General features: G+C 50.7%; 1 protein-coding gene across 1 annotated transcript in view; it reads right to left on the bottom strand.

Annotated features, from left to right (window-relative positions):
* Nucleotides 1-18,591, bottom strand: part of COL13A1 (collagen type XIII alpha 1 chain) — a 93,616-nt gene that overhangs the window by 34,728 nt on the left and 40,297 nt on the right. The window contains exons 9-19 of the mRNA XM_074544453.1: nt 17,717-17,743; nt 16,648-16,674; nt 16,532-16,558; nt 16,245-16,271; nt 12,473-12,538; nt 8,903-9,019; nt 8,427-8,468; nt 7,570-7,596; nt 6,810-6,845; nt 5,535-5,597; nt 4,932-4,958 (exon numbers count right to left, since the gene is read on the bottom strand). Of these exons, the coding sequence (XP_074400554.1) occupies nt 4,932-4,958; nt 5,535-5,597; nt 6,810-6,845; nt 7,570-7,596; nt 8,427-8,468; nt 8,903-9,019; nt 12,473-12,538; nt 16,245-16,271; nt 16,532-16,558; nt 16,648-16,674; nt 17,717-17,743 (486 nt within the window). The remainder of the gene's footprint in view (nt 1-4,931; nt 4,959-5,534; nt 5,598-6,809; nt 6,846-7,569; nt 7,597-8,426; nt 8,469-8,902; nt 9,020-12,472; nt 12,539-16,244; nt 16,272-16,531; nt 16,559-16,647; nt 16,675-17,716; nt 17,744-18,591) is intronic.

Raw genomic sequence — 18,591 nt, 5'->3', positions numbered from 1 at the left:
CTTTCCACAGCTCAGAAGTGATGCTGTGACCCCACACAGCACACGTCCTCATTCCCTGAGCTGCTCACCCATGGCAGGGGCTCTGGGTTCTGACAGCTCCTCCAAGGGCAGGCACCCTGAGCACAACCCAGACAAACACATCTCCACCCCCTCCTGCCCTGGGTTTAGGCCTGCAAGTGAAGCAGAACAGTGTCAAATAACTGAGGAATGCAAAGACAGACCAAGGAGCAAAACCCTCCTCAAGGCTTGAGCCCAGACACCTCAGCCCAAGCATCCTGAGAAAGGCTGGCTCATACCCCAGAGCCTTGGCCTGGCTATTCCCCCTCACAGAGGATAAACCCTGCAGTAAAGTGTTTCCAGGAGAGCTCTGAAGCCAGACACCTTAGGGGAAAAGCCAGACTTGCATCACTGCAATTCAGGTGTCATTCTGTCACTCTGCAGTGCACAGCAAGCCACCACCATGGGGCCGTGGAGTGTCCCTGCCCTGCCATCCAGACAGGGGTCTCAGGAGGCAGCTGCTCCCACAGGGACTGTCACACTGCCCTCAACAGCACTGACGCAAAGAGCAGGTTGTCCCTGCAACCATCCTCTCTGAAATCTCTGTATCCCCTGTGTTAGCACTAGTCAGCTCCTGGTTAGAACAGGTCCAGTTAAAAAGGCAAACATGAGGGGTAACTAAGGAGGGGGGAGGGAGAGAAGTGGTGTTAGAAACTGGGAAATGTGAGGGGGTGGGATGTAGCACATGAGGCAGTGCAGAGGACTGGGAGCCAAGTTCAAAGTGAAAAAAGCTTGGAAAAGGTTCAAACAAGGAGGAGTGGGGAGCCAGAGAGCAGCAGGATCATACCTCTCAGCTTTCTGAAACAGAAATCGGGGACAAAAGCTAAAAAACACAAGGACAGAAGATGGAGATCAGGGATTCTATGCAATATATGGGGTGAAAAGCATTCCAGACTGTCTCAGGGTCAGTAGGTTTTAGCCAATACAGGCTGGAGCCATGAAAGGGATAACGTGCAGTGAGTGCCTTTGGTTAGGCCTTTGCAGAGCCTTGGGATGCCTGTCCCTCATTTCTCAGCCTTCAAACAGCAGTGACTGCAGACCATGTTATTTTCTAGCATTTACCTTCAAACTGCAATGCACAGACATGCAGGGCTGTCACACACTGACCCTGATTCACTGCAGGCTCCCACCTGGGCAGCCCTGCTCATCCCAGCTGGGCTGGCACACACCTGCAGTGCTCCCCTGGCACAATTCCCAAAATGCCAATTCCCTACAAACACCACAACTGGCTGCTCTCACCGGGTAAAGCATTAAACCCTGATGTTGCAAGTCAGCATCAGACTGGGCATGCCATTTGCTCTGTAAACACATCTTCCCCCACCTCTGCCTTCGTGAATTAGGCCCTGCATTTTGCAATTTAGAAGCATGAATAATTTAGCTGAGGATAGTCACTGGCTCACAGACACACAGATACACAGTGCCTGAGCATCAGGGGTGCTGGGGTGAGGTCAGGCAGACAAGCATCCGTCCTCTGGGCACAAGGTACCTTAGAGCCATGTCTTCCTGGCAGCCCTGGCATGCCTCTCTCCCCCTGCAAGCAGAGCAAGACACACAGAGAAAGACAGCAAGAGACAGCAGATGAGTCCTCCCAGGGCACAGGTGATGACAAACCCTCCTGAGTGAGGTGAGGCACTGTGAGGCACTGACTGCCCCAGCTGGGGCCATTTCCCTCAATTCCCTCTCAATTCTTACACAGGACTGACCCCACTGGAGTGCCACAGCCTCCACACCCTGCTCCCACATCCCAGCCTGCAGTGACCCTGGCATGAACAAACCTATTGGGAGAGACAGACAATCCAAGGGCTGCCTTGTGCTCTTAGCCTGAATTTTGCCTGCTGATAACTGGAAAATAAAATAAAACAACTGGAAAATAAAATAAAATAACTGGAAAATGCAGATTCAGGCAATCTGCATACTGCTCCTGTAATTTTCTTCTGGGTGTTTATTCCTTGCTTGGAAGGGCTATTTAGCAGGGATATATATATATATATATCTGCTTTTATAAAAAAATAGCTTCTTGTAATTACAGCATCCTGTGAACTACATTTTGTAAAACACTTTCTAATATCACAATATCCATGACCTAGTGTGGGCACCTCCCGCCCTACACTGCCCTATTTTCAGCAGTAAGGAAAGTAAAGCAGTAATTAGGAATACTTTGTACTGGAGAATGTGGATTGGTCTCTCTCCTTCCCAGCCATGCTCCCTGTCTGTTTTCAGTGAGACCCAGCAGGGCAGAGTGATGTTTTCTGCTGGGAGACACCCAGCCTGCTTGCTGAGACCATCCCCACCGGGCAGCCCAGCCTGTGACAGTCAATTCCCCTTCCCAGAGACTCCCCATGAAGAAGTGCCTGCCTGAGGAGCTGTTTGATTCCTTCACCCTGTAAAAGCCAAGCCCTCTGGTGAGAGGGAGCTCAGAGGTGGCTGAATGAACAAGGGCTCTGTGTGATACCAGGAAACTTCTTCAGGCTAGAGATATTCCTCACTGCCAGCCAACGCAGTGATATTCCATGCAAAATTGGCCACTACAGCTAACCTAGGAATCATGGTGTTTGTCCAGGGCTCCCCAAGGCAAAGAGAAGGTAAAATCTAGTCTAGGTAAGTGGATCCAAAGTTGGAAGACTTAAATGTCTTCCAGAGTCCCAATTAATCCTCCTAGGTGGGAGGACAACAGAAAGAAGCCATTTCCAAAGACAACAAATGCACGTGCTGTTGGATGCTCAGGGGCTGAGTGAGGTCTGGCTGCTGATTTAAGAACGTGTCTGCACCTCCCTTTCAACTCCTCTGAGCAAAAAGAAGGGAAGTCAGGAGAAAAGTGACCTTGACAGTAACAAATGATAGTCTGTGTGAGAAAGAAGCTGCTGCTCTGGGGCTGCAGAGGTGCCCTTTGGGAGATTTAGTAATCCCAAAAAGCACAGTGGGTTTCATCTCTGCTCTTCCTGAAGGGGGGTGTGCAAGACATAAACAAAGGGCCAATAGCAGGACTGTGTCTGCAGGGTGGCCCGAGTCAGGGAAGGCTCTCACCCTCTGCATCACCCTGAGACATGACTGCAGCCTTCCCCTTTGCCAGAACCCACATGAAGAGCTGGCCAGTGATGGCACATGGGCATGAGCAAAGCAGGCGTTCCATGCCAGCAGTGAAACATGGGAGTTTCAGCAAGGACAAAACACAGCTTCTCCTTTCAGCCTTTTCTCCCTCTCGGGCAACACTCTGAGTTCACTCCTTCAGTTTAGTTTAATGGGAGGTCTGCTGTTGAGAGAGCAGCAAGCTCCAAGCCCTCAAAGTAATCAGTTCTGGGTGCAATTCCACCTTCATTCCCACTGGCACAAACAGGAGCAATGCCTCTGTGCTTGTGGAATTACACTGATGGGGAGATGTGTTGGGGAGGATGGAACAGGAAAGCCTTACAAACATGATTGCCTGGCAAAAGATTTTGAGAATATGGAAACTATAATGAGATTGAAATGAAAGCAAGCTTTGAGATCCCTCAGTTACTGAACAACAGGAAAACAATGGTGCGGCCAGCTGAAGGTTGTTCCCTTTTGATGGAACAATTCCCTCTGCTTGCAGACAGGCCCAAGGGTCAGAGCAGACCCTACAGCTTGGCAGAAGGGCCCAAAGAGGAGTTTTTAGGGTTTAAAGTGTAACACAGTATGGTAATGTAATGATTCTTATAGGCCATATGTAAATGCTGTAGGATTTGTATATTGTACTAGATTGGTTAGTGAGAATCAGAATATTCAACACAGGAGATGATTTATTGTAACGGGAACCTCACTCTCTTAGCTCTTGCCTTTTACTCTCTTACCCTTTTTACTCTCTTATGCTTTTCTCTCTGCCCCTCTCTTCTCTCGGGCCTGCTCTGGGCTGTGGCAGCTCCCAGCAGGGCCCTGCACCCAGGCCCTCTGCAATAAACCCCAAGTTCCTGACCTGGCTGCAGAGATCTCTGCTCTCCGTCTGTCCCCACTGTCCTACCCCTGTCACTCTTACAGAGATGCACACAGGGAACCACATGCCCTGCAGTATTCCTGAGGGGGTGTTTTCTTGTAGGAAGACAATCCCTGCTGCCCTATCCAGCTATGAACCCAGAGGCTGCATTCCCAAAGAACATTTCTTTAAACTCCAAGTAATGCATCCTTGGTAAGCTCTGAAGGGGCCTTTTCTCTCTTCAAACCTCTTTCTCTCTTCAATCCACCCAGATGGAAAAGATCTAGAAAGTGTATGTGCTGCAGGATAAATGAGCTGCATGCCACACACTAAATACTCGAAATGAACGTGTCACAGTTAATGCCTTCCCAAATATTGAAGGACCAGTCTTTCCTCAGGATGTCTAAGATGTATGGCATGACACAGTGTGCTCTGACTGCCATGAACACTTGCCAGTGTTGTCATGTTTTAAGCACAGCCTACATTGAGTAATATACTTGAAATATATGGGTACAGTAAATTTTAGTCAAATAGATAACATCTGGGCAGAGACCATATGAGCCTGTAAAAGTGTCCAGAAACAGACAGAAGGGCTGGTGCCAAACCTCAGCCTGAATGGTGGAGTTGGAGTGGATTTGATGCGTCAGCTAACCAGATTTTATGAGGAAACCCCAACCTAGCCCATCAAATAGGGAGATGTAACAAATCACCAGCAAGCTTCATATCCAGAGAAATGCCTCTGGTAAGAATGGAATTCCACTGAAGGGATGAAGGCAGCCTGAGCTGGGAGTGCCTGTCTGTGGCTCATCAGAGCACAGATGTGGACTCCATCAAACACCCCACAGAGCTGCCTTGCACCCAGCTCCCCTGACAACCCATCAGCCCAAGCAGCAGCATCTCCCAGGTGATCTGCTGTGAGTTAGGAAAATGTATTTGTCATGCCTACCTTGATGCCAGCATCCCCTTTTTCACCCTGCCAAGAAAAGGAGAGAGAAAGGGGGGAAACAGAGAGGGACAGTGAGCACAAAGGGAAACCAAGCAAGCAGTAACAGCAAGAGATAAAGCAGCCAGAAGAGGGGTGTGATAAATGCAGCCCCAGCACTCCAGGTCTGCTCACAGCAGCATGGGACCAGCCAGGCACTGGCTGCAGCCTTCCCTCCCCTCCCAGGAGTGCAAAGGCAGTTTAGGTCCTTGGAGGGCAGGCTGGAGGCTGCCCATATTAACACTCTTCTTTTACATGATAAGGGTGCAGAAACCATTGAAACATCTCATGGTCCAGAGCACCCTCATTTTCACAGCCCTGGTGCAAAGCCTCTGAAGGCTGGGTCGGTTTTATTCCTTAATGGGGGATTGTGTAATTCCTGGTTCAGGACAGCATGGAATCACCTTGGCCAACAATGGCCCAGATTCTTCACACAGGAGCAATTGTTGCTGTCTACGTGGTTCATCCCAGGCTCTAGAAAGCTGTCTCCCACCCCTGGCCTTTGATATCCCTTTAGGACAGGCTTGTGCCCCTTATCTGCCCCTTTCACTCCAGTTCAAGGGTTACCTTGGGGCCAGAGGCTCCAGGGAGGCCACGGGCACCGGGCAGGCCTGCCTCACCCACCTCACCCTGAGGGAGAGAGCAAAGAGAACAGTGGAAGCAGCAAACACAGCAGCAAGGAAAGGAGCTGTGGGCTGCAGAAAGGCCAGCAGAGGTGTGAGAGGCATGTCCCACACTGAGGTGTCCCACACACACCAACCCACCCCTGGGTCTCTGGGAGAGGAGCAGCTATGCAGTGCATGAAATGCATGGAGTGAAGGAAGCACCAAATCTGAATTAACAACTTTCCTCAATATTTCACCTTCTTTTCCCTTCCCGTTAGGATTTGGTGCCCTACATTGATCCATTCCTTCCAGCTTTCCCAGGAAAGCCTTGGGCTCACCCTGCAGCCCGGGGCAGGCTCCTGGCTCGGCAGGGATGGAAGCACAGGGGGTGTTTCATGTAGGAGGAGCTGCTGGGAGGTCACTGCCCAGAGCCACCCTCCCTGTGCACACAGGGATCTTGATGGAAAACCTTGGCTTCACTGGGAAAAGGGGCAATAAATTGTGTCTGTCTGCAGGAGGGGGCTGTGGTCTGCAGGGGCTGTAATTTCCACTTCCTGACATAAGAAAACCTTCTCAGTTTATACAGAGCTAATTAAAAAGCTCTCAGTTCTTGCCATTTTGCTTGCAGAGCACCCATAAAGCAACGTGGAGATAAGAGGGGACACAGGGCTCCTTCCTGCTGGGAACATTCACCTTCCCCTTCTCCAGCTGACATCTCCATAGCAGTATCTCTCCATTCCCTCTCTCCTGTTTGATCTCCCTTTGTGTCCTTCTCTTCCTGTCTCTTCATTACACCCTCTGGGCTCACAGCCTTGATGCTAATCAGCTGCTGCTGGAGGCACTTGGGCATTGCCAGCTTCTGCCTTTTAACCCAGAGCAGGACTGACTCTTTCCTGTATCCCAGAGAGCAACAGCCAGGGATTTGGCCCTTTTCAGCCTCCCATATGGGCTTGGATGCATAAGAAATGCATTCCAGCCTGGAAGTGGGTGTAGAGAGGCACACACACACACACACACAAACACAAACAGGGAGATATTTGCTCCATAGTTGCTGGAGAGTTAAAGACAAAAATCTCTGGGCCCAGGCCCTCTTTACACAGGTGACAGCAGGGAACCCGTGGGACTGATGCAAACCCTCCACAGGAGGCTCCAGCATAGTCCACAGATTTTCAGCCACGATTCCAGAAAGCATCAGTGCACTTAATTCATTTAACAACACCGGAGCTTCCCTCCTTACCTTTCTGCCAGGGTATCCCTGAATGCCAGCATCTCCCTGCAAAAGGCAAAAAGACAAAAGGAATTGAGGCTTGGCCTGAGAGGGACAAATCTCTGCTCTTTTCCCTGGGATGTTGTTTGGATGGGAGAGCATTCCATGGGGAAAATCTGCCTTTTGCTCACAGTGATTCCAGTGAGCTCCTGTCCCTTCAGACCCACAGGTCAGCGTTGCTGCACTGGGCTGAGCCCTGGCAGGAAAGCCCTGGCACACAGCTAACACGTGTCAGCTCTGTACCCCAACTCCATGGCTCCTATCTCCTCACCCTGGCCACATATCAGATAAAAACAAATTATGTTGGGTGGCTGCAGCTGAAAAACAACAACAACCGCCCCCTCCCTTGCACTTTGGCAAGTGAATAAATGGGAAAGCGTGGCAGAGTTAACAATAGCATTGCAAAATCCATTCCTGAAGCACTGGGAAATGCTTTGAGAATGGAAGAAGCCAATAAAGCTGTGTGTGGCAAACAGTTTTGCAAGCTGGGCTGATGAGGCGTGCCTGGCTCAGCGGAGAGGCAGCTCAGACGTGTCCCTGCACAAAACCCCTGAGTCAGCACAGGGGCTGGGCCCCAGAGGCACTGCTGAGCTGGGTCAGAAATCCCTCTCAGCCCTTTGATGTAACCTCTTTCACCCCTCCTCCATCCATCAAATGGATCTGTCCTGTCAGGAGAGCCCATCTCTGTTCATCATCTTTCTGCACCTCTAAGTGAGGTGAGATGTCTCACCTTTGGTCCAGGAGGCCCAGGTAAGCCCTGTGGATAAAATCAAAACAGACACTGGGGTTGGAAAGTGTGACATTACATGGACAGCAGGGTGATGGGGGGATGCTGGCTAGTTTGATTCAAAACACCCCTTAGAGATTTGCACTGCTGAGCTCAAACATCCCCAGTCTATTCTTCATGTAGATATCTTAGTGCATACACTCAAATAAACTTATGCCCACCATGCTCCATCCCCCCAGGTTTGTTCTTGCTCAGTTTGAAGACTAAAAAGCTGCTTTGCCTTATGCATTATGCTCCAGAGTATTTTCTGTTTCTCTGGCTTGCTTGGGGAACTTGTTCCCAGCCCACTGCAGCTCTGGAGTAAATCAGGCATTTGCAGCTTCCTCTGGCAAGCTAAACAGAGAGAATGTATTAACAAACAAACCACTTGTGTCTCTAAATGAGAAATACCCAAACAATTTACCTGATATGAACCATGAAGCATACCAGACATACGTGTGTGTAAACATAAATAAACAAACTATCTTTGCAGGAGCTGCCTGTGGGCAGGCAGGGAAGGAAAACTGCTCTAGATATGCTCTGATACCTCTGCCACCTGCTTTGACAATTCAGGTGTTTAGCCATCCTGTCCTTGGCTCCTCAGAGAGAGATGAAGATCTCTCAGAGAGAAAGGAGGGTGCTGACCCCTGTGTTGTGTGTGGAGAGGTGCATTTGCCTCCAGGGATGAGACTTGCTTTTCCTGCTGGCAGCCCTTGAAAACTGCTGGGGATGGAAGCTCCTTTAATTCCCAGTGCTGCAGAGCCAGCGTGGCACGTTGGCCCCTGCAGCTCCCAGGAACAGAGCTGGACTCTGGTACCCACCTTTCCATCTCTGCCAGGCTTCCCAGGTTCTCCTGCTCTGCCCTGTGGCAAGAGAGAGGCACATTAGCAGCACTTTCTGTCCCCTGCCATTCAGCAGAAGTTTTGTTTTATAAGGGTGGTTCTGCTCCCACCCTCCCTGCCTAGGACAGGGACAGGACTTCAAAGGGGTGGCAGTGAGCAGACAATTACACCCCACTGTTACTTCCTCCCCAAGGCCATCTGCAGGGCTGAGGAGGAGGAGGAAATGAGCCTGGTGTCACTCCCTGTGTGTCCAGATAGCAGCAGTGCCCAGGTCCCATCTCTGCCTTCCCTCTCCTTCCCTGGAACCTCTTCCTGTCCACACATCCACATTCTCTGCAAGCCTCCTGTCCTGGCTATCTCAGCTTCCCTAGCAGCAACCAGAGGAAGCCAGAGGAAGCAGCCTATGCCCTAGGGGATGGGGAAGCAGAAGCATTTCAGTTTTGCTAAGGACTTACAGCGGGTCCAACTGGCCCAGGACGTCCTGGGATTCCTTCAGGTCCAGCTGGTCCAGGGGGCCCTGGTGGGCCAGGGGGCCCCGGGGGCCCTTGGATCCCTGCCTGTCCCTGTTCACCCTGCAGTTTGTAAAACAAGAGTTACAGCAGGCACAGCAAACCCTTCACACCACCACCCCAAGGGCCAAGACAGGCCAGCAGAGGAGACAGAAGCAAGTGCCAGGTTTCTGCCAGGAGAGGTTTCCAAGAGTGATGAGAGCCCTGCTGAGGACACTGGGCTGCCTGGGAAGCAGGAGCCAGCACCCAAAGGTTTGCAAAGACATCTGAGGTCACCTGCTCAGAGCTCCCTTCTAGAGAGATCTAGTGATGACAGAGCAGCCCAAAGAGACCTTTTTCTTCATTGAGCCAGCCAAGTAAAATTTATGTGTCAAAGACCAACATCTCTTGAGTCTCTGAGGAGGCTTTCCAAAGCACTTGACAGTCACATGTGAAGCAAAGCCTCCTGTACGACACTGGCACTTCCAGGCAGAGCCACCTCAGCCACTTCTTCCCCCATACTATATTGGTTGGACAACACTCCCTGTGTTTTGCCAAGGACCAACAGTAGAAATGCCACAAACCCCAAAGAAAATAACACGATCATCATGGCATTCCTGGAGGCCAGCCAAGGCAGGCCCATGGACACCAGGCAGAGCCTGTTTTGCTGGGATTTAACAAGGCAGTGCCTGCTGAGCCACCTGCCACTCTGAGCTCTGTGAGAGGGAGCTGCTGGAGCCAGCTCCTCCCCAGGCCCTCAGTGCCCCTCGTGCCTGTGGCTCATGCCTCAGCAATGTCATCTGGGGCTGCACGTGGCACCAGGCGGCACGCAGGAGACAGTGGGTTGGAAGCAGCACGTTTGAATACCAGACTGCTGATCTAGAACTGATGAATCCAGCTCCTAGGGCACTGTGGCACCCGTGCCAAGCTGTTCACTCTCTAGGCTCACCTCCCTAGATAAAACATGAGAGCCTACTGCTAGTGATCCCATTCAAATCTGAAAGACTTCCCTTGGTGGGTCTATGGGAAGCTAGAAACCAAACATGGCTGTTTCTCAGTTAAAAGTCAGCGGGTGTGCAGTTGGGTCTCTGCTGCATTTATCCTCTCTCCAGCCTTACACACTGGAGGAAAATGCACGAAATCTGTCCCCTGCGTTCCTACCAAATGCGCTGTTTATCCTGGCTGCCTTCAGTGAAACATGCAGATACAGGGATGTTTGCTTTATTTAGAATGATAAATGAAAGTAATAAGCTGCAAATTTCATCCTTTCTGCCATCAGCTCTATTTAAAAGAAAATTTCCAGCGCGTGGGCCAGGCTCACGAGAAGCTGGGTCATGTGTGGAGCAACAGCCCTTTCCTTTTCTGTGCCTCACTGCCCAACCCTCAGCCCACGCTGGGAAGCCTGCAGGGCCAGGCAGGAGGGGTGCCCTTGCTTCTCCCCACTTTCAAAGTGGATCTTCATTCATCCTGTGGCCCTTGCAAGGGAATGCAGGTTCTTTCCTAAGCTTCCTTATCCTCCATACTCAGTGCCACTCAACTGTAAATGGTCTCATAGTTTTAAATATGGAAGGTAATTTGGATCTAATGAAGATGTTGGGAGGACACTGGAATGTATTTCTACATTTCCTCTTGCCTTGCCCTCTCATTCCACCTTCAAAGACTTCTCTCCCACTGCATCTTTTAACACCCCCAGCATGGGTGCACCATGGGAAGGCAAAGGGGGCTTTGCTCATCTCACTTTGGCTCTCTCTCTATTCCCACCTCAGCTACTCTCTGCCAGCCCAGTCCATGCTCCAAATTTAGGGCACTAAAGTGCAGCATGGTGCTGGAACAGGGTGCTGGTAGGAGAGATGGCAGAGCAGGAGCCCTGCCCCAGCACAGGGAGCGGCTGCAAGGAGCTCACCCACCCCAAGTCCCGTTTGCATCACCCTCACTCTGCTGTCCTGGGCACAGCAGGCTTTGTTTAGGCAAGTGCCCATCCTTGCAGATCCCTAAACACACCCAGTGTTATCACCACATCATTAAAGCCTCATTAATGTGTTCAGCACAAAAGGACCCCCACAGAGCTCAACGGACAGTGAGTGGATAAAGTAAGTGGGAGATCAGGTGTCATTTTCCTCAGTTGTCATTCTATATTTTTAGCTGTCGACTGGAACTATTTTTCAGTTCTTTTAAAACACCAGCCAGCCACCCTGCCTGCAGCCCAGCAACGCAATGCCTGCTCAGCCTCCTCAAAGAGGAGCTCACTCACTCAGGCCATGCTGAGCTAAGCCTTGGGCAAAGCACTCCTGCCGATGTGCTCAGAGCTAGCAGCAGGATTTTCCTCTCTAACATCCATTCTGCAGCCTCACTGTTTTCCTTACTACTCACAGGCTGGGCTCCTGGAATTGCCTGGTGCTGGCAGATGTGTAGGAGCAGACCCCACCCTGTTGCTTTTAGAGAATGAATACAGCAAAGGCAAAATGGATCATGGCAAAAACTCCGGTGAAGTTTTCCTCTGAGGACAGAGGGAATTTGCAGCCCTGGCTGACGACAGGATGCAGGGCAGCTATTCAAGTTTCCCACTTCATCCTGGAGAGGAACTTCAGCTTTCAAAGCCTTCCCAAGAGGTCAGTCCTTGGCCTGGCTCTCCAGACTGTCACTTTGAAGGGCAAACAGCGCAATCCATGGGGCTCTGTGTGGTGTGAGTGCTGAATCGATAGAAACTGAGCTGAAACCACGGGCTCAGGATTCATCCAGAGCTGGGCAAGGACCAGGCACCTCATGGTAAAGCCTCTTGCATCCTGCAGTTCCCTGCTGGCATCCGACTGTCTAGACAGGCACAGGGTGACAAAACCCAGGCACTCAATAAAGAGTGCCCAGCACACTTCAGCGGGGCAATTGCAGCAGTTTGTCCACACAGGAAAGCTAATCCCAACTGATGGAATGAGGGAGCATAAAGTGGGCTCATTAAAAGCCACATGAACTCTGACTATGGACACTCTTATTCACTATTCATATGTCCGTAATTCACTTTATGAATTCATTCCCAAAATAAACTAAACATGAATTATGGCCCTGGAAACCAAAATAAATGTGTTTACACAAAGATTTAATGCAGTTTAATGAAACCATTCTAAGAGCTTATTTAAACACATTTCCCCAAGTGCCTCAGACTAGACTAGCCCTTAGAAGAAGCGTTTGCCTATTCATTCATCTCAGTTAAATTTCACAGACATTAGATGAATTTCAGCAAGAGGCTTCCAACCTCTTCTGGAGATTGAATATGCAGGAACTGACTCCTTAAGGGAGGAGGCTGCTTGTCGACAGCCCCAAGAACAGCTTCATGGCCCATTTCTTTTAGTCCAAAAATCTGCCTTCACCGCATTTCTTTTTAGCAACATTATCACATCAAAGGTTTCCTCCGCTTTCAAGAAGTCCCTCAGCTCTGCCTGAAACTCTTGGAAAGCCCTCTGCAGGGGAAGAAAGACAGGTAGCAAGCTGATGAATTGCAAGCATTGGGATAAGCTCAGAAACAGGCAACAAGGAGAAGTCTACCTGGAAAGTGCGTCTCTTTATGACCGGAGGTGGAGCCAGCCGCACTGAATTGAGGAGAGGCAGCAGCTGAAGAAGATCAAACCAGAAGGTCACAGGGCAAAGGAGGCCATGAGGGCATGGAGAGTCACAGAGCAGCCAGGACAGAGACCAGAGAAGGGGGGAACAGAGAAATTGCCATGAAAATGAAGCCTGGCAGGAGAGCGGTGTGGGGCAGGTACCTGCTGGCACACCTCTGAGCTCCTGGTGCTGCTCACAGGGCACAGCCTGGCAGCTCTGGGGTGCCCACTCAATACCATCCCACTGCACAGAGCTTCCACAGCTCCCTCTGCCTGGAAACAGCCAGGGATCTCTGACTCAGCTCTGCTATCTCCTTAGGAAGTGTTCCCTGCAAGGCATCCCCCGCTGGCTCTGCTGGGGTGCCCTGCAATGGGACTGTTTCTCTTAACTTATCATCATCATCAGAGTTGGGGCATCTATCAGAATTACAATTTTCTCCAGTTTTTCCAAGTGCAGTTTTCCAGCTCTCTTACAGGAAACCCAGTGTATCTGCAGGCACCTATCAGAATTACAATTTTCTCCAGGTTTTCCAAGTGCAGTTTTCCAACTCTCTTACAGGAAACCCAGTGTATCTCCAGGTTTCCCCCTCCCTGCAGGTGTGGAAGGGAGCAGAGAAAGGCTGACTGGGGTCAGCACAGAAGTCCTGGCTTGGTTCACTTAACTTGGCACGCACAATCACCACGGCCAAGGGACAGGACCAGGCCTTGGAGCTGGACACCTAAGTAGGGCATTGCCCTGGCAGCCTGTGCTTTGTTTTTCCTTGCTCAACAGTATCATCACCTTCTGACTGCTTATAGCCAGGAATGCTGCCTTAGGGCACAAAGCTGACCCGGACACACAGAAATCAAATGCACTAAAGCTCAGGAGCATTTGTTCATCCTCTTGCTGTATCCAGTTTCCACTTGCATGCACGCTGCTGTCACCCTGGCACCCACCAGTCGGCTCCAGGCCCAGGAATGCTGCCCTGGCCTCATCCACTTTCCTGTTCCTATCAGTTTTCCATTGAAGCTGCTCTTGATTTACATAGGGAGAGGTGAGAGAGCCTTTCTGTGCTTGGCCACAAAAACATGCCCGTGTGCGACATTTCCCCGTGTGAGCTGTGCACTCAGACTCCAGAGGTGTGCCCACAGGTGTCCCACCACAGAAACCATACCCTTCCAAGGAGCACATTTATTCCCTTTAGACATTGTACTTCACGTGTGAAGTGAAAGCAAGGATCCAGTCCTGATGCAAAGAGAAGCAGTAACCCAATTTTGCAGCATCATGATTAGGTGGTGATCAAAAGCACTGATCCAGACAGCCACAAGCTCTCACTCCAAAAGCAGGGCTGCTGGAAATTCAGCAGGGCTCATTTTATCCAAAGGCAAACCTCCCCTTTCTCAAAGACAGTGCAGGAGGCCCCTTGGCTCAGGAGAGCCAGCTAAGCTGGCTTTGCCTGGCTGCTTAAGTGCTGAAGGGTATCTGAAATATCACACAGCTTACAGGGGAGCTGAGGGAGGATGCTGGAAAGGATAAGGAGGAAAATGGGGAGAACCAGTCCTGAAAACAGGCAAGACAAGACCCTGCAATGGATTCAGGTGAGAAGAAATCTGAAGGCACTTCCACCCAGCTCCTGCCGTGCCCCCTCTGTGTTCCAATGGGAAGTTTTTTCAGAAGCCTGTGTGCAATGTTGGATCTGTTCCCTCAACCTTTGCATCAGAACTGGATGCCCTGCGAGTGCTACCCACAAACCTTGAGCGTAAGGATCTGGTTAGAGCGCAGGGCTGCGAGGGTGGTACTTAGGTACTCCTGGGGACAGGGAACACACACCAGACAAACAGGGTCAGAGACACACACAGCATTTCTGAGAGCCAGACAGCATGGCTTTCATGGTTTCCCTGAGCGCACTTGGCAGCAGCCTGAGGGGCCCTCACCCCCTGAATGGGCAGCACCCATGCATGGGCTCATCCCTCACAGCAGTGCAGGCCACACAGACTCATGCAGACAAAAAATTAGGAATCTACAAGAGCCAAGGCACATATCCTAACCTTGTATTTCCTTCCTAAGAAAACAAATATGAAACAAAACTGAAACAACACCCCCGGTTTGTCAGGATGCTGGTTTTCACTTCCTCACCCAGAACATCTGACAAAGAGCCTTATCAAACAGAAAAGCAAGAATTAATTGCAGTTCTGTCAGCAGTGTCACATTTTTGCAACAAGGCCCATCCTCATTTTCATTCAGGGAGGAAGAAAGAGAACTGCACCTTCTGCTGGCTGGTCTGTGCCTCTGGCTCCATGAACTTGCAGGTCAGGACAGCCTGTCCTTGGGTTGATATAAGGACAGCCACTCTTCCCGTGAGCGTGTCTCAGCCATGAACAACTCATGGGCTTTTTATAATGTTGAGCTTGGTGCCTCATGAGACCAAAAGAATCTCCATGAGAGGCAAGGGAACGCTGCCAGAATGAGGCTTTGCACCCACCCTTTTCCTGCAGCTCACCAGCCACCCTACAACCCTGACCCACCAAACCAGTGTGCCTGAGCCCAGGTGATTCCCAGGGATGCACCAGCTCCCTTCCCAGTGCTGCTCTGGGTCCTGCCACTGCTTTTCACCTTGAGCACTGGGGACACTCAGAGCCAAGGGCTGTAACAGGAACTCAGGACACTGCTGGGTGACCAGTGTTGTTGGCTTGTTTTTAACATAACAATCGAGTGAGCTGCTCACTAAATAAACACAGCTGAGCGGCTGTTACTGCATGGACTGGCACCTCCCCACAGCCCCTCGTCCCTTGCTGCCAGCCCAGCTCTCTCTGCAGTGCCTCTGCTGCTCCAACCCTGCTCCCTCCGGGCCAGGGCCCAGAGCCCAGCTGATTATCCAGAGGCCCATCAAAAATAAACAGAAAGCTCTTAAGCTTGTCTCCCTGTACACCCAGATTACAAGTTCCAGCCACTTCATATGATGTCGTTCCAATGCATTTCCAGTGGATTTTCAGCACTCTGGTTGTTTTTAGAACTGGTTAAATCCCCTCCAGCCCCATGATGTTCTCTCTCCACTCTTGGCTGCAGCACTTGCTGGCCAGGCCAAGATGAAGGAGCAGGTGGGGCAACATCCTGGCTTTCATTAAACAGTTGCTGGCATCAACCCTCCCACTCAGGCAGATATTCCACCAGCCTTGGGGACCAGCATGGGGACCAGCTCACTGGGGAGCTGACAGACCACCGTGGCCAGGGTCACCCTCAGGCAGGGAGCATTCTCCTTGTCTCTATGCAGGGATGACACCAGCAGAGGGAGAAGAAAAAGGGAGGAATGATGATAGAGTTTTCCCCAGGTCTTCAAGGAAGACAGCACGGTGCCAGTGCAGCAGCTCAAGGCATGAGTGGTGACCTCTGCTCCTCCAGAACCCCCAGGTTTCACTGGGCTTTGGGCTGAGGATGTGGTTCTTCCCTCTCCAGCACAGAGCACAGGAGGGTCTCCAGGAAGCAGAACTGACAGCAGCTACCCAGGGGTCAGCTCTGGTGGGCAGGAACACAGACCGGGGAGCCAACATCCCTCCTGGAAAACCTTATCTGCTGCTTTTCTGCGAAACGCATCCATCAGCCCAGCACTGCCCCGGGGGCCCAGATGACGCATCTTGTTAATGGAACAGTCCCCACCTCCGACAAAAAGCCACTCAAACCAAGGAGGATTAACATGCAGGAAGGCACGGGACAGAGGATAATAACGCTAATGACTTACCCTGTGCGGGTACTCTGCACACTGACCCTGCGAAAGAAGGGGATTAAAAAGGAAAGAGTTGAAACCACAAACAGAGGCGACCAAAATAGGCACGCGGGGTCAGAGCCAGACAGTGTAAATCATTGTGACTCTATCACTCAGTGCAGCTATGCCAATTTGCACCCGATAAGCACCCTGCCTCCTGTCCCATCCCCTGAGCCCTCTGCTCTCGGTACTCCTCACTCACAGTCACATCAAGCAGCACCAAGTCCCTTCCTCACTTTTAACAACGCCCTCATTGAAATTACCTTCTCTCCTTTTTGTCCTGGGGGCCCCTGTAAGAGAAAAGGCATCAAAAAGGCCTCAGTAAATGAAGGAGTTCAGAGAATGCAAGGGGAGAGGGATTCAGGGGAGAGATACTTACAGGCTGTCCCCTGGGACCTGCAGCACCCTTTAAAGAAACACAGAATTTAACAGGGGATGACTTTCCATTTACAGTGACAGAAAGAGTATGGAGTAGGTGAAAAACTGAGCTTTTAAAAACAATTGTGAAGAAAATTCCCCAAGAGAGATCCGGGTTCCCTTTGTTACTCTGGAGGAGTGAAAAATGCACACATGCTCTGGCTGCGCCACAGGGGGGGAAAATTAAAAGGAGAGGGGGAAAAATCATGAGGAAAACACACCCTTATTGTTCCCAGGACCTCAGCTGACAGCAACTCCTCAGCCACGCTCTGGGATGGAACCAGAGGCAGCCAGGACTGAAGCCTGAGCTGGGATTGTGCAACGGGGGACTGGGATCTCCAACATGTGCTTGCCAGAGGGCTACAGTGACACTCGGGCTCAAAAAGCAGAATTACAGAATTAGCAGAAGAAAACATTCAACACTTTAGTGAGCGAAGGTGACTACAGGGCCTCCCTCTTGACACACTCATATTTGGGATTTCATTATCAGAGATGTCAAGGGGAACAAGACAGCATTTGGGCTTCCATAAAGCACAGTCTATCATTTTCCACCAAAAGCATTTTAGTATGATGCACATATGAAACAGAGCTTCAAGAGGCTGTGGGGGGGGTGGGGGGAACCACATTTAATACAAAAAACATGCTTTTTTTGGTTGTTGTTAGATAAGTTGAAAGCTGCCAGATGGGTTTTCAGAAATCTTTCCATCAACTTTTACTTGTCCTATGAGGCCAACCACAAAAAATGTCAGCTCCCAGAATATATTTAAAGAACATAATTGCTAAGTGCAAGGAAAACACATCCCATGCCTAACTAGAGAGTTGCTGTTGTGACATGACGAATGTGCTAGCCATAATGCAAAAATTACAGACATGCATCCCAGCCCTGCTATTATGAAGTTACAGAATTAGGGATGCAGCTAGTGCATCAGCTGAGGGAAGATTGCTACCCTGCGCCTGAGCTTGTTTCCAGCTGAGGCACAACATCATTGCAAACCAACCCATCACCCACACACAAACAGATGGATTTTTACCATCTCTCCCTTCTGTCCAGGATGCCCCTGCAAAAGAGAGGAAACACACATCAGCTTTGGCCACTGCAGACTCTAGGTGATGTTGATTTAGCAGCTTCTGCTGAGTGAAGTGTGTGTCCCCAGAGCAGAACAAGAAAGGTGCTGCCACATCTCTCTTGGGGGTGAAGTTCCTCGTGGCAAAACCAGGACATCAGAAGGCAGAGGTGTGAGCAACCAGCTCCTTCTCCACTGCAGGTGTGAGCTACCAGCTCCTTCTCCACCGCAGGTGTGAGCAACCAGCTCCTTCTCCACTGCAGGTGTGAGCAACCAGCTCCTTCTCCATTGCAGCACTGGAGGAGTGTGGTGGGGAGCCTGGCTGCATGGCTGCCACATGGAGCTATGGGTTTCATTCCCACTGGGTTCATGGAGAAGGAGCTCGTTTGTGCCCAGCTCTGAAGGATGGGAAGAACTTGGGTTTCTACTGCAAATCTCTAAGGACAGCATGGAGGTCTCACAGAGTCTTTAGGATCCTTCTCTCCTCCACTGCAGCTTTTTGGTACAGCAGCTGTTGGCTAAGGCAGAGGGCTGACACCTCAGGGATCGGCTCTGCCTGTCTGATTCTGGTGGGAGTGCCTGCTAAGGCTTTTCCCACAGCAGCCAGACTGCTGCACTCATGAACTGCTAGTTTATAGATTTACCTAGAAAGGAACAGGCCATACTCTGCCTTCCTGCATCTTCTGACTCCTGCATCTCCCCCAAGGCATCTGTGGCATCCTGCTGCCTGCCAACCTCCTCATTTTCTTTTAATCCATGCATGTGCATGGCATTGCAAAACAATCCCCTTCAAACACAGGGTGTAACACCCAGGTTCCAGCCCAGTGGGACTGGGGCAGGGC

The sequence above is a fragment of the Zonotrichia albicollis genome, chromosome 7 (assembly GCF_047830755.1).
Source record: "Zonotrichia albicollis isolate bZonAlb1 chromosome 7, bZonAlb1.hap1, whole genome shotgun sequence".
In the NCBI taxonomy this organism is placed as follows: domain Eukaryota; kingdom Metazoa; phylum Chordata; class Aves; order Passeriformes; family Passerellidae; genus Zonotrichia; species Zonotrichia albicollis.
This window is presented reverse-complemented; position numbering and strand designations above follow the sequence as displayed.